The sequence below is a fragment of the Doryrhamphus excisus genome, chromosome 1 (genome assembly GCF_030265055.1).
Source record: "Doryrhamphus excisus isolate RoL2022-K1 chromosome 1, RoL_Dexc_1.0, whole genome shotgun sequence".
In the NCBI taxonomy this organism is placed as follows: domain Eukaryota; kingdom Metazoa; phylum Chordata; class Actinopteri; order Syngnathiformes; family Syngnathidae; genus Doryrhamphus; species Doryrhamphus excisus.
Window position 1 is genome coordinate 39,641,373 of NC_080466.1, and position 12,644 is coordinate 39,654,016.

The 12,644-nt window shown below is 44.6% G+C and overlaps 1 protein-coding gene across 3 annotated transcripts in view; it reads right to left on the minus strand.

The window, feature by feature from the left end:
* The window catches only part of sema3fa (sema domain, immunoglobulin domain (Ig), short basic domain, secreted, (semaphorin) 3Fa), a 62,207-nt gene that overhangs the window by 11,986 nt on the left and 37,577 nt on the right, over positions 1 to 12,644 (minus strand). For 2 of the 3 annotated variants that reach the window (XM_058073522.1, XM_058073506.1), the window contains exons 5-9: positions 8,317 to 8,436; positions 6,546 to 6,632; positions 4,890 to 4,983; positions 2,487 to 2,606; positions 1,121 to 1,260 (exon numbers count right to left, since the gene is read on the minus strand). In XM_058073522.1, the coding sequence (XP_057929505.1) occupies positions 1,121 to 1,260; positions 2,487 to 2,606; positions 4,890 to 4,983; positions 6,546 to 6,632; positions 8,317 to 8,436 (561 nt within the window). The remainder of the gene's footprint in view (positions 1 to 1,120; positions 1,261 to 2,486; positions 2,607 to 4,889; positions 4,984 to 6,545; positions 6,633 to 8,316; positions 8,437 to 12,644) is intronic. The other variant, XM_058073515.1, reaches the window with a different exon arrangement.

Here is a 12,644-nt window from a genome sequence, read left to right on the forward strand (position 1 = left end):
TGTGAACTTTGTTCACGCCTTTCACCCGTCCAAGTGATTTGCGTTGGATGAAGTACATGTGTCTCCCGCGACACCGCAGGCAGAGAATGACACTTTTATGCTCCCTTAAAAAGGCCGGTGCGCTGGAAAAGACTTCTCACGCTGATACTGAATCCGTATTTCACTGTGTTGCTTTGCCTCATGAATCGTGTCCACGAGCAATCCTCTTTGAACATGCGGCCAACAACATCCCTGATTGGCCGTCTTTGGAGAAACACAACCATCGCCTCACTCGGTTATCGCCTTTGGATGCGAGAACACAGATGTGCACGCCTTCAAAGGGAACAAAAATAACAAAACGATGTCCAAACTAAACTGTTAAAGCAAACGTCTGACTCGTCAACACGGACGAGGAGGAGATGTGAACCTGATGCACTAAAGCAACAGCAGGGGTGCCGATCACAAGCTATCGCGCTGTGGGTCGATTTGCTGTTGCTCCCACTCGGCAAAGACTGAGTGGCGTCTGAAACGACGTTCATCTTTCTTATTGTGATTATGGTCAACTGAGTGGTAAGATGGTAAGATGTATCTGTTACAAAAGATGGTGTAAAGTTCACAGTTGGTGCCAGTTCACGCCAATGCAATTTGCTGTGGTGCTATAGTGTCACCAATAAGGCGCCTAGTGGCGTGCAGTGGCTCAAACTGCCTCCCATCTGGCTCGTGGCGGCAAAAATTGAGTTTGGCGGCAAGAATATTATCTTTAAAATCTTTTAAAAAGTGTCCACCACGTGGAATTAAATGACGCAAACACTCCACCTATTGGAATCCACTGGAATGTAATGGCGCAAGCCAAGTCGCGCCAATGATGCTAGGAGTCCACTGGGCCGGTGCCAGTTGGTGCCAGTTCGTGCCAAAGATGATGTGATTGGTGCGTAGTGGCTCGCTGTGGCGCCGAAACATTAATTCGGCGCCACAGCGAGCCACTACACACCAATCACATCATCTTTAGCACCAACTGGCACCAACTGGCACCAACTGGCACCAACTGGCACCAACTGTGGCCCAGTGGTCTCCTAGCAATAGCTTCTAAGTTTATGGGATAGATTTTGCAGACTGAAAAAGTGTTGATCCCCCTACTCACCAGGCATATGCGCCCGATCCTGGACTGGGTCATGGGACTCTGGCCCATCTCAGACGCTTTCTCTCTGAAGAAGAAGTACAGCTTGTCGTCGTTTTTCTCAGCGCTGTCTGGGATGAGGTGTGCGTGGACGAACGTGGGGTCTGGAGAAAAAATTGGGAAAGTGCTAAGGGTACATACATACGTGTTATCTGAGTTGTCAGGGCAGAACACGCAAAAACATTACGTGAGGGCTACATCCTGGATGTAAAATGGCGACTCAACTCACTGAGGAGGAACGTTGATACAAGTTTATAGCGGTCTTTATCCAACTTTCCGATACTGCCATTCTGATACAAGCAGCACGCTAACAAAGTGATGTCAGCAGACGATGCAGCTGAGCGCAAAACTTGTCATGCACAAGTTTCCCGTGGTGGGACAGAACCGGTGAAATTGACCAACCACATCAGTTATTGGAGTCGGCATCAAACTCTTAAAAGACGGCAAAAAGTCATTAGCGACTTTAAAAATGTAACCCCTGACGTACAATTTTTTTTGGTTGTGCCATCCCCAAATCGCTGCATTGTTTTTTTGTTTGTGGAGAACATAGTAGTAAGATCTTGACATGCACGGTGCACAAGTGTGACGTATGAAAAAAAAAATTACATTTTCATTACAAAAACGTACATAAGACACACGTTGGCCGTATGGATGACGCATGAAGACGTGTCTAGTGTGAGTTTGTCTCGCAAACTGAAAAAAACAAAACCATCCTGTTGATATCAGAACAATATCGGTATCGGTATCATACCGGAAGTGAAAACGTTGTATTGTGACAGCCCTTATCGTGGTTTTATTTCAATAATAATAAAAAAACATACATGGTGAGATAGTTGGATATTTCCACACAATCCTAATCCCTAATCTCAGGTGTATCAATTTCCAATGCATTCTGGGAAATAGGAAAAGTCACCACCTGTTTATTGGGGGTGGATGGTTAACTAGCATTGTGGTTAGTTAGTTTGGTTTTTATCCGTTAGTTAGATGGCCATTCTTTGATGGAGGTCAGACTTCATGCGGTTATTGCTCCGACAGAGCAATAAAAAGATTATTGGAACGTATCCCACGCTTTTCACGGCTGATTAGCGGGACTCAGGTGTCCCAGGGACGCCTGTCGAGGCACAAGAGGGGAAATCTGGCTCCGGCCAGTGTTTCTGATCCCAATCACGGCTCATCAGCTCCATGAGTCAATCTACTGACACACAGTCACTTCCCACCATCACCGCTTCCGCAGACGTGCGCTCAGCAATTAGCGCAAATTTGGCTGTACGTTACACCAGGTGTTAAAAATGAGCAACTGATACGTAGAGAAAGAGTGTTGAGGCATTACCGTTCAACCATCTGGAGTTGTACTGATCGGTCCTCATGGCCGTCTGCTTCCCCAGCGTACGGAAGATGGCCGAGTCGGTTCCCATGAAGTCGATGTAGACTCCCGCGTACAGCTCTCCATCTGTCCCACACAGACAGCCAGTTGAGGGCGTCTCCATGGTGAAGTCACAAAAGTAAACAACTCACGGTGCGATCCGCGCCCCGCGAGTGCCGTCACGGCACGCAAACGGCAGCTCCCCGGTGTGTGATGATGATGATGATCACCAAACTACATGATGATTCGCTTGGGACGCCACCTTCACGTCAAAGGCGTTGACCTGACTACAGTTCAAGCTTATTCACGTCCATCACCCCCTTGAGGGCAATCAGCCAATCAGCAGGCCAGGATAGGCACAATCTATTCCAATCAGATGGTTTGAAGGGTGAAGAAGTCAAAGATGATTGACATCTCTGTTGCCATTTTGAAATTATATTCATCTTTTATTTCCCTTTTGTATTCTGCAAAGTGCTTCAGGCTGTTTAGCGTTGTGAAAATCCAAACGTACGTGTGTTTTCTTTGGAATTAAGAATTGCTTTTCAGCTGACAAATCCCATGCAGGGAGGCAGATAAGTGCATCAAGGCAAGCAAAACATTGTCTTCATTCTTGATGAATGCAAGCAAGAGACACAACTATGTCAAAAAAAAAAAAACGAAGATATCCTGACGGCTAACGCAGGGGAACTCCGTGCTTCTCCGCCCTGCCAGTTACAAAGGATGACATGCAGCTGATTCCTGTGATTTACAGTTTTTCCTGCCTCAGCTGGTTTGGAGAACACAGACACACACACACACACACACGAGGGGGGGGGGGGGGGGGGTGGGGGGTCACGGGTCAAGTCTGACCACCTGTAGGCCGCTGACAACAAAAGACCACCCACACACACGAGAGACAATGGTAAATGCAGCTGGACGTGGCCGCGTTCCACCATGTTTCTTTTACTTATTTACACCAACCAGGGCTGCAACTCCATTCTTGGATTAGGAGTATCCACCCTGGACCGGTAGCCAGCCAATCACAGGGCACATATAGACAAACAACCATTCACACTCACATTCATACCTATGGACAATTTGGACGCATGCACGGGGAGAACATGCAAACTCCACACAGAGATGGCCGAGGGTGGAATTGAACTCGGGTCTCCTAGATGTGAGGCCTGCATGCTAACCACTCGACTACCTTCCATTCTTGCATGCAGTGTCGTGTCTTGGCTAGCGTCCCACTCGTATTCTCTCAGCGGTGGAAAATAGTGGTGGGCAAAACCATTCATTTCAGTGAACCGGATCATTCCAGTTCATTCAGTAAAAAGATTCATTCATTTCGTTAATTTCGCTCAATTGGTCGTTACCCTGTGATCTCCCCGTGTGCATAGACCCGGTCAGCCATCTCGAGTCAGTCCGTTCACTCATGTTCACGTTCGTTCCGACTCAACAGCGCAACAACACGTCATGACTACGCAGTGGTGTGTCGGTCGTGAACGAACAGGTCAAAAGAACTAGTTCTTATTTGTGAACGGAATGAACAAGGTCACTCGGTCTTGGTCTTTCAGTCAGCTAACCCCACCCACCGACGATAGGATAAGAACGGGGATTTTAGGGTCGGTGAACTGTTCATTCCGTTCACAAAAAAGAACTAGTTACCAGTTCGTTCATGACCGACTCACCAATAGTGGAAGACTAATGGCTCTCTTCCTTGGAGCTCCACCAATCTACTGTCAAGGCCCCTTTAAGAAGGAACCAGTAATACATGTTCTCTTCAAAAATGTCAAAAAATCATGTTGCCCCCCATTTTTACTTTTGGGGAACTTGGAACTGTCTTAAATTCCCCCCTTATGGGGAATGGAAAAGTCCACTTTTGGGGGGAATTTTGCCCATCATTCACAATCCTTCTGTGAGACATGAACACACACACACAGTCGCTAGCCTGCTAGTAGCTAGGTGTCACTACGCTACTAACGTAGTTCTTGGGTGTAACAATGTTCATAAGAATAATAAGAACAATGTTACTGTAGCCTGGTTCATATAGAAGCATCCTTCGTCAACGGAGTCCTGCAGTTCCGTTCCCACAGTAAACGCTAATCTAAAGTGTACATTGACTTGTATTATGCATATCTGGTCCATCTTATATTCCAAAGTCTAATATGCAGCTCACATGATGGAAGTAGAGCTTTTTTTGGGTGCGTTTTTTTTGGCTGCCTCTTTTTTTACCTGTTTTTATATCTTTACAAAGCACAGAAAAAATGAGATTTCTCACATAAGAATGGTGGATGATGGACAACATTCCAAAAAAAATATATATATTTTTTTCTTCTAAGTCATCTGCACATTCTCTAATAAAGCAAATAAAAATCAACATTTACTTACTGATCAAAGCGGAGACGCTGTTCAGCTTGGGGTCAAAAGGACACTTTCCCTTCCCAGAATCCACCTTCCCCGGCTCAAGACGGAAAATATATTCCTGTCGGGGGGGGGGGGGGGGGGGGGGATGAGAAATCATCATTAATGATCTTCCTTGTTTATCCTGTCGTGTGTAACAGACTTATTGTGTTGACAGAATACTTCCTTGACAGGGGAAGGGGTTATTGTGTCAAGTCAAAATGGCCGCTTTTAAAGTGTTTATCAACATCGTTAAAAATGAGAAGCTGCGAGCCTGCAGCTGCTGAGCACCACGCGACTGGAGGAGGCGGGCGAGGACAAAGCCGCTTTATCGGCGAGATGAAGAGCCGCTTGAAAATGCTGAGAAACTTCTTTTTGTGATGTTCGTGGCTCAAAGAAGACGTGAAAGGAGGACATCGGTAACATCTGTGTCAACACTGGATACGACTTCAACGCCGGCTTGCTGACAGTTTGGAAAATACGGCAGCGAATGTGCTGTAGATTGAACGGCCGGAGGTTTCAAACCTGCGACCCTGCCACCTTGGGAAAAACCCCGTCAGTCACATATTTGACTGAAAGATGGACGTTTCATAGACGGACTTTTCACATTCTTGTGATTTTTATCAGCAGCTTGTGTCTACGAGGGTAGCCATGTTAGCGTTATTTTGTCGTCAACAACAACCCACACAGTCCACAGTCCAAGTAGTTGTACCGTCACAAAAAAAACATGCCACACTCCTTTGCACAATACAGTCATCCATCGCTACATCACGGGTTCAAACGTCATGCCCCCACTACATCGATTTTTTTCCAACTGCTAACATGTGAGTTAATGTTATTATTATTATTCATGTCTCTTATTTTCTCTGATTATATCTAACTATACCGGGTGATACAAACACACAGCTTACTATAGGGGTGCTATCTCATCTCTAGAGGGCTCTAATTATGTTACAAATTTACATGATTGTAAACAATCAAAACTACAAAAATATTCAATTTATGAATACTGAACCATACTTAGTGGAAATTCACTCATCGCTGTTGAGTCTGGAAGCGTTTAACAGTGATAAACGAGGGAAGACTGTATGTTGATTAGTACCATTAAATGAGGGAGGACTGTATGTTCATTAATAACATTAGTAAGGACAAATGACAACAAAATCCTCAACGTGTTTAGCAGAATCTATCAAGCTAGCGTAATTTTTTTTACAAAAAAAAAAAAAAACTCAATAATCAAACGTCCGGGTCCCATGTCCGTCGCTGGCTGAATTATCGCCGTGTACGCCGTGCACGAGGTGGGCTTGTGTAGCTCGGGAAGTTCCAAAGATCCATCATAGCCACATGGACTGACCAACTGCTATTAGCATTTGTGCATCATGGCCAACTATTTCAGGGACTTGGAGTGAAGATGGATGGAGTTGAAAATCATCTGCCATTTTGGTCGCCACTTTGGAGAACCAATACTGTCCGCTTAAGTTTAGAAAAAATGCATTACTTTGAGGACAATATTTCCCAGGGATATATTTGTCCTTGCTCCTTTTAAGTAAATACTCCATAGTCAGCTTTCATCACTACTCCACTGAGCGCTACAGGTGGGCACCAGACTTATTATTTCGAAAAATCGCAACCCCTTCAGCCCACCTTGGCCTCCATAAGATCTGACGTAGCGCCGGGGTCTGCTGCCCGATTGGTTCTCCCTCCAGATTTGGGGGCCTGTAGGAAGGATCCCTAAAACACACACATGGCACATGTGGCCATCCCATTACTGACATGAGACAGGCCGGAACAACAAGCGGAATTATCTGATGGTGGACGGTGGAAGGATTGGTGACGTTTTGGGTGTCATGCAAGCATCATGCAGAAGACACGCAGCTGGTGGAAAGTTCAAAAGACAAGTCAGCCGACATCAACATGCTACAATCATACCATTCTTCCACATACATGACATGCGCTCAATGGACAAAACATTAGGTACGCTAGATAATAATAGTCAATACTATCAAAATGATATTGTCCTGAGTGTAGCAATGTTTTGTAGAAGCAGAATGTGTGATACGGCTTTTGTACCTAAAGGTGTGCCTAATATTGTGATCCAATGAGTGTATCAAGGCCCTTTAAGGCCCTTTTGGGGCCGTTAAGGCAGGGAGGGGTCCTCAAATGGTCTCAAACTGGGCCCCATCCATCCGGCCTCAATAGTGGCCATTTCCCAATGGCCATTAAAAGTCTCTTCTATTTGGTTTTGAAGTCACTTTTATGCTAAATATTTTATGCATTTCATGAAAGGCATTTTGTGAAGAAGGGATACGAGAGCTGGACGCAAATAATGCAGAAATAAAAAAAAGGAAAATAAATTAAAATCAATTCCTGTAAATAAATTTAAATAAAATGTAACAAATTAAAGTCTAAATAAATGTAAATACATTTAAATAAATAAATAAAATAATTTTTAAATAAATAAAAATGAAATTCAGATAAATAAAACAAATTTAAAAAATTAAAGTAAATACATTTACAAATTTAATATAATTTTATAAAATGTTAATATATTTAAATAAATTTAAGTACATATAGTAAAATAAAAATTTAAACAACTAAAATTAAAATTGTTGACATTTTTTATTCAAATTGTATGTTGCATATTTAAATGTCATTTTTAACTCACTGTCTATGACCCACCCGGAACGCATCTGCAGCTCACCTTTGGGTCCCGCCCCGCCATTTTGAGAACTACTGCCTAAAGGGCAAGGCGCTGCATGAAAGCAGGCTGAGCGCCTTCTCCAATGCAATGTGAACCCTTCCCCATGTCAGCTTTGACACTAAACAGGCAGAAGCGTGCCGGACGGCTTTGGCCGTGGGCGGCAGGAGGAAGGAGGGGAGCGGCAGCAACGAGGCAGAAGATGGATGAGAGTCTCCATCGGTAGTGATGGCTTTTCAGAGGCTCTTAACTGGACAGAAAGACAGAGCTGCAGTCCTGGCCTCGTATAAACAGGTGGAGAGGGTGGGATTACGAGGAGGGAACTGATTGGAAAAGGAGAAGATTGGGTAGCCTCATTTGAAGTGGAGGATGTGACTCTCCCTTGAGGTTCTTGCCAAAAAGTGGTCTCCTGTCACTTTTCTTGCTGTGCTTCCCAACCTTTGACCATGGGAGTCAATAATGCGCGTATCGAATTGTACTGCTTGGGCAAATCTTGGCTAGAATGGGACTCTCTATTTGTCCTTGGAGCTAGTGTCGGCGTGCAAATCGATAGTGACAGGAAAAGATAGGACAAAGGCGGAATGCATGAAATTGAAGAGCGAGAGCCAAGGGAGCCTGTGTGACCTGAGCTAGATTGGCAGATAACGCTATTAAAGAAAGACAGCAGGGTAAAAAAAAAAAAAAAAAAAAAAGGTCAGAAAAGGCTATTTTTGCTACCTGTGACCGGCGTCCTCGGTCCACGTAGGTGCAGATGGGGTTGTACGCTCCCGTCCCACACACGTACAGATGAGTGCGGTTCCACGGCTCGATCAGACGAATGAAGTTGCCGCATTCGCCCTGAAGGAAGCACCATCAAATGGGATTCAGGAGAATTTCTCTCCACATGAAAAACAAATATCACAGAATGGTACCCCCTGGGAACGCAGACCTCCGCAGAGGCTGAACAAATTTAAATCAGCAGCAAATAACACACCTTCACAGATACCCACTTCCTGTCTATGTGCCGTATGTCTATTCATCCGCGACCATGAAAGAAATGCACCAAAATGACATGTTTTTGTCTTTTTCTGCAGAAAATGACTGGTTCATCTTTGATCCCAAAAGCCTTGGGAGGTGTTTGTGCTTGTTATTATGATGGAAAACAGCCCGCTTTCCCAAGGGAAACAATTTCACAATGTCACAGTACGAGGGGTGTCGCAAGACACCGAGTCACCAGATGCACGAGATTGGATCCACGAGAACGAGACAAGACAAGATTTTAGCAGATTCATTCATTTTCTACTGCTTATCCTCACGAGGGTCGCGGAGAAGGTGCTGGAGCCTATCCCAGCTGTCTTCGGGCGAGAGGCGGGGTACACCCTGGACTGGTGGCCAGCTAATCACAGGGCACATATAGACAAACAACCATTCACACTCACATTCATACCTATGGACAATTTGGAGTCGCTAATTCACCTAGCATGTTTTTGGAATGTGGGAGGAAACCGGAGTACCCGGACAAAATCCACGCATGCACGGGGAGAACATGCAAACTCCACACAGAGATTGAACTCGGGTTTCCTAGCTGTGAGGTCTGCGCGCTAACCACTTGAACACCGTGCAGCCCCGATTTTAGCAGATTTTAATGTTAAAGAGGCTTTTTGCACTTTTCTTTTTTTTTTATACTTTATTTTTATTTACTTTACGGCGGTCGAGTGGTTAGCGCGCAGACCTCACAGCTAAGAGACCAGGGTTCAATTCCACCCTCGGCCATCTCTGTGTGGAGTTTGCATGTTCTCCCCGTGCATGCGTGGGTTTTCTCCGGGTACTCCGGTTTCCTCCCACATTCCAAAAACATGCTAGGTTAATTAGCGACTCCAAATTGTCCATAGGTATGAATGTGAGTGTGAATGGTTGTTTGTCTATATGTGCCCTGTGATTGGCCGACGACCAGTCCAGGGTGTACCCCGCCTCTTGCCCGAAGACAGCTGGGATCACACATCATTCCCTGTCATGGTGCAATTTGAGTCATTTCCTTGATTTTTGTCCGTGAACAGTGTCCATTTCACCCATTTTTCTCCACACATGTCTTCTTCAGTCCTCAATCTATGTGTCAATAGTTCCATATCCTATATTGTGTTCATCACACAAAGCCAGTCCTCCAGTAGGGGGGTTCTTGGATGAAGCCATTTTTTGGTAATGGCTTTTTTTTGCACTTTTCTAACCTATAAATGTAGTTAGGATGTTGTATTGTGGAGTTAAACCTCGCCAAAGTTTCAGATCATCCATGGGATGATTCCGAAAAACTTGCTTTCAGAGAGTTTTTTCTAACACCGAGTCCCTGTGATGTCACAGTGAGCCGGACTTCCTGAGTGGGAACTATAACAGTGGAAGGTGGGCTGTGAGTGGACCGTTTTAGAAATACAAGGAAATACAGCTGGAATAGGTGCAGATTGTGGAAGATCTAGAAAGCTTTCTGTGCGGGTTTTGGTGTGTAGCTGCTTTCTAAGAGTCCACTAACCAATACAAAGCGCCCAAAATGAAAAGTAAAAGAATTGCCGCCCCCTAAAAAAGCTGTGTTCCAGTTTGTGATTGGAACCTAGAGTACGTCTGTTTAGATTAGCGTCGGCTGCGAGTGACAGGTGGTGAAAAAGTAAGACGCTTTACAAAGGTTGTACACAGGACGGGGGACGAGACGTGTCGGGGCATCGAAGGAGAGCCAACAGATGCACAAGTTAGACCATTCTTCACATTCATGTGTGTGGTAGGGCATGTGTTGCATTATTTAGCTCACCCCCCCCCCCCCCCACCCCAACCGGCAGCACAACCAGAATGATTGCCTTTGACCTCACCGCCTGAACCGACCGACCGACGTCCCCTCTGAATTGCTTCCCGACCGCCGTCGTCCGTCCGTCTCCCGCTAAAGAGCAGGTGAAGACGGCCAAGTCGTCTACCCAAAAGCCGGCGCGGCTTCTTTGTCTACTGATGACATTTTAAACCCACACGCCGGGAGCCTCGCTCGTACGAGCCCATGTGACCACACATAGCGGACCACTGCGAAGTCGCCACAGGCAGAGAGGCGACGGGTCACTGAGCGCGCACAAATGAACATTCCAGTTGGATAAACAGCAGCCCATACTCTCTACAAGCAGGGAGGAGCAGTTATTAGCCCTGGCCTTGTCACACCCCCCCACCCCCACCCCCAACCCCCACCCCCAGCATCCACCTCACTCCTTCTGATGAACTGTGTGTGTGTGTGTGGACTCGCTCAAAGCCAAGGATCTGCTTTTTGTATGCATTTCAATGATTAACGTCCATGCTCCATTGGCGTGGGAGGGGGGGCAGGATTAGTGTGTTTGCACGTGTGGATCATATTAACACTTTAAAGAAGTCTGTAAGCTTTCAAAGGCACCCCCCCCTTTTTTTTGTTGTTGCTCCTTTCCACTGCAAAAATGTGAAATGATTACAAGATAATTAATCGGCTTCCTGTGAGAGTCCAAGCGCCTTAGAACGAGATTTGATCCGGCTCGTTTTATCTGGATCCAAGACAACAAAATGTGCTATGATCTTCCCAAAGCCCAACAGACGGTCAACATATCTCCTTATGAGATTGAACAAGGAAAGCATTTCAATCAGGAACACGTCCAGAATGGATGTTCTACTTTGGAGCTCTGATGCTCCTGATTCCCATACCGATCATCCACCAATAAGATGGACTGATACCAATACTGATCTGTAGCTTTATCAGTATACTTATGAGCGGATTTGGCCAGGGTTGCTCTTAAACAATTCCAAGGGCCATCAGCGGTGTAGTCCATCAACTGTGACTTACACCCTCCCATCCCTGATTTGCATACATTTGCATGACAAAAATTCCTCCTTGATGGTACAAATCGCTCAAATTTACTTTCTCTGACATGGTATGATGGATATTGGTATCAGTATCGGTATAAACCAGGGGTCTCAAACATGCGGCCCGCGGGCCAAATGTGACCCGCAGGACACTAGTTTGAGGCCCCCGCCTTGATATGAAAGTTTAATGTTAGTGCGGCCCGCGCAAGTTTGATATGGATGCTGTATGGTATCATGTACCCAGAAAAAATTATTACGTTTGATTAATGTTCATGTTAAAGGTTAAATAACTGTTAATAGTTATCCTCCCTATCTGTGTGGAAGTGGTAAGTTTTTGGCTATTTAAGTCTAAAAGCAATAACTTGAAGGCTACCGTTTAGGTCGCTAGCTCTCTAGTTTGCGAGTTAGCATGTGTCTCAAGACCCTGCGGTTGCGCAATATGTTGTAAATAAAAAAAAGAGTATAAATGTGACTATAGTCGTGTTTTGTCATGTCTACAGGGCTCTAATAATGCTTTGTTCATTTTAATCTGAATCAACTATATGTGGTTTCTTAAGTTTTTATTGTTTGACGTTTTATTATTATTATTATATTTATTTATTTATTACGGATTGATTGATTTTCTTTATTCTTGATTTGTTTATTTATTTTTCATCTTATTTTGTGTAGAAAAATAAAAAGTAAGATTTTTGAGAACAGTGGAATGTTTTATCAGAGCTTTTCTTGTAGAAAATTGGAACCAAAGCAAAGTTTTTAAATTTTTTTTGTTTTTAATAAATGCGTTTTTTTGTTTTTTTTTGGTAAACATGATGCGGCCCAGTCTCACCCAGACCCGAGCTCCAGTGGCCCCCAAGTAAATTGATTTTGAGACCCCTGCAGTAGATGTAGGTGTATACTACAGTATTCCCATCAGACTGTACTGCATGGCTCATTCCAAACAGCTGCTCCTTTATGCATACCTGATAGCAGCTATTTGCAATCAGCAATCAAGGCGACTGAGCGTGTGACAGCCAAGCGTTCGCTGATGACCGCCGTGCAGTCAAGTGTTTTCATTATTAAATAAAGACACGGCTAAAAAGTAAACGATATCAATGAATGAGGCATATTCATGTTTTCACAGATGAAAACAGGTGTCTTAATCACATGTCTGTGTCAAAACAAGCCGAGGATGAAGAAATATAGCACTTATACATTATACCCATTGTAAACAGTCC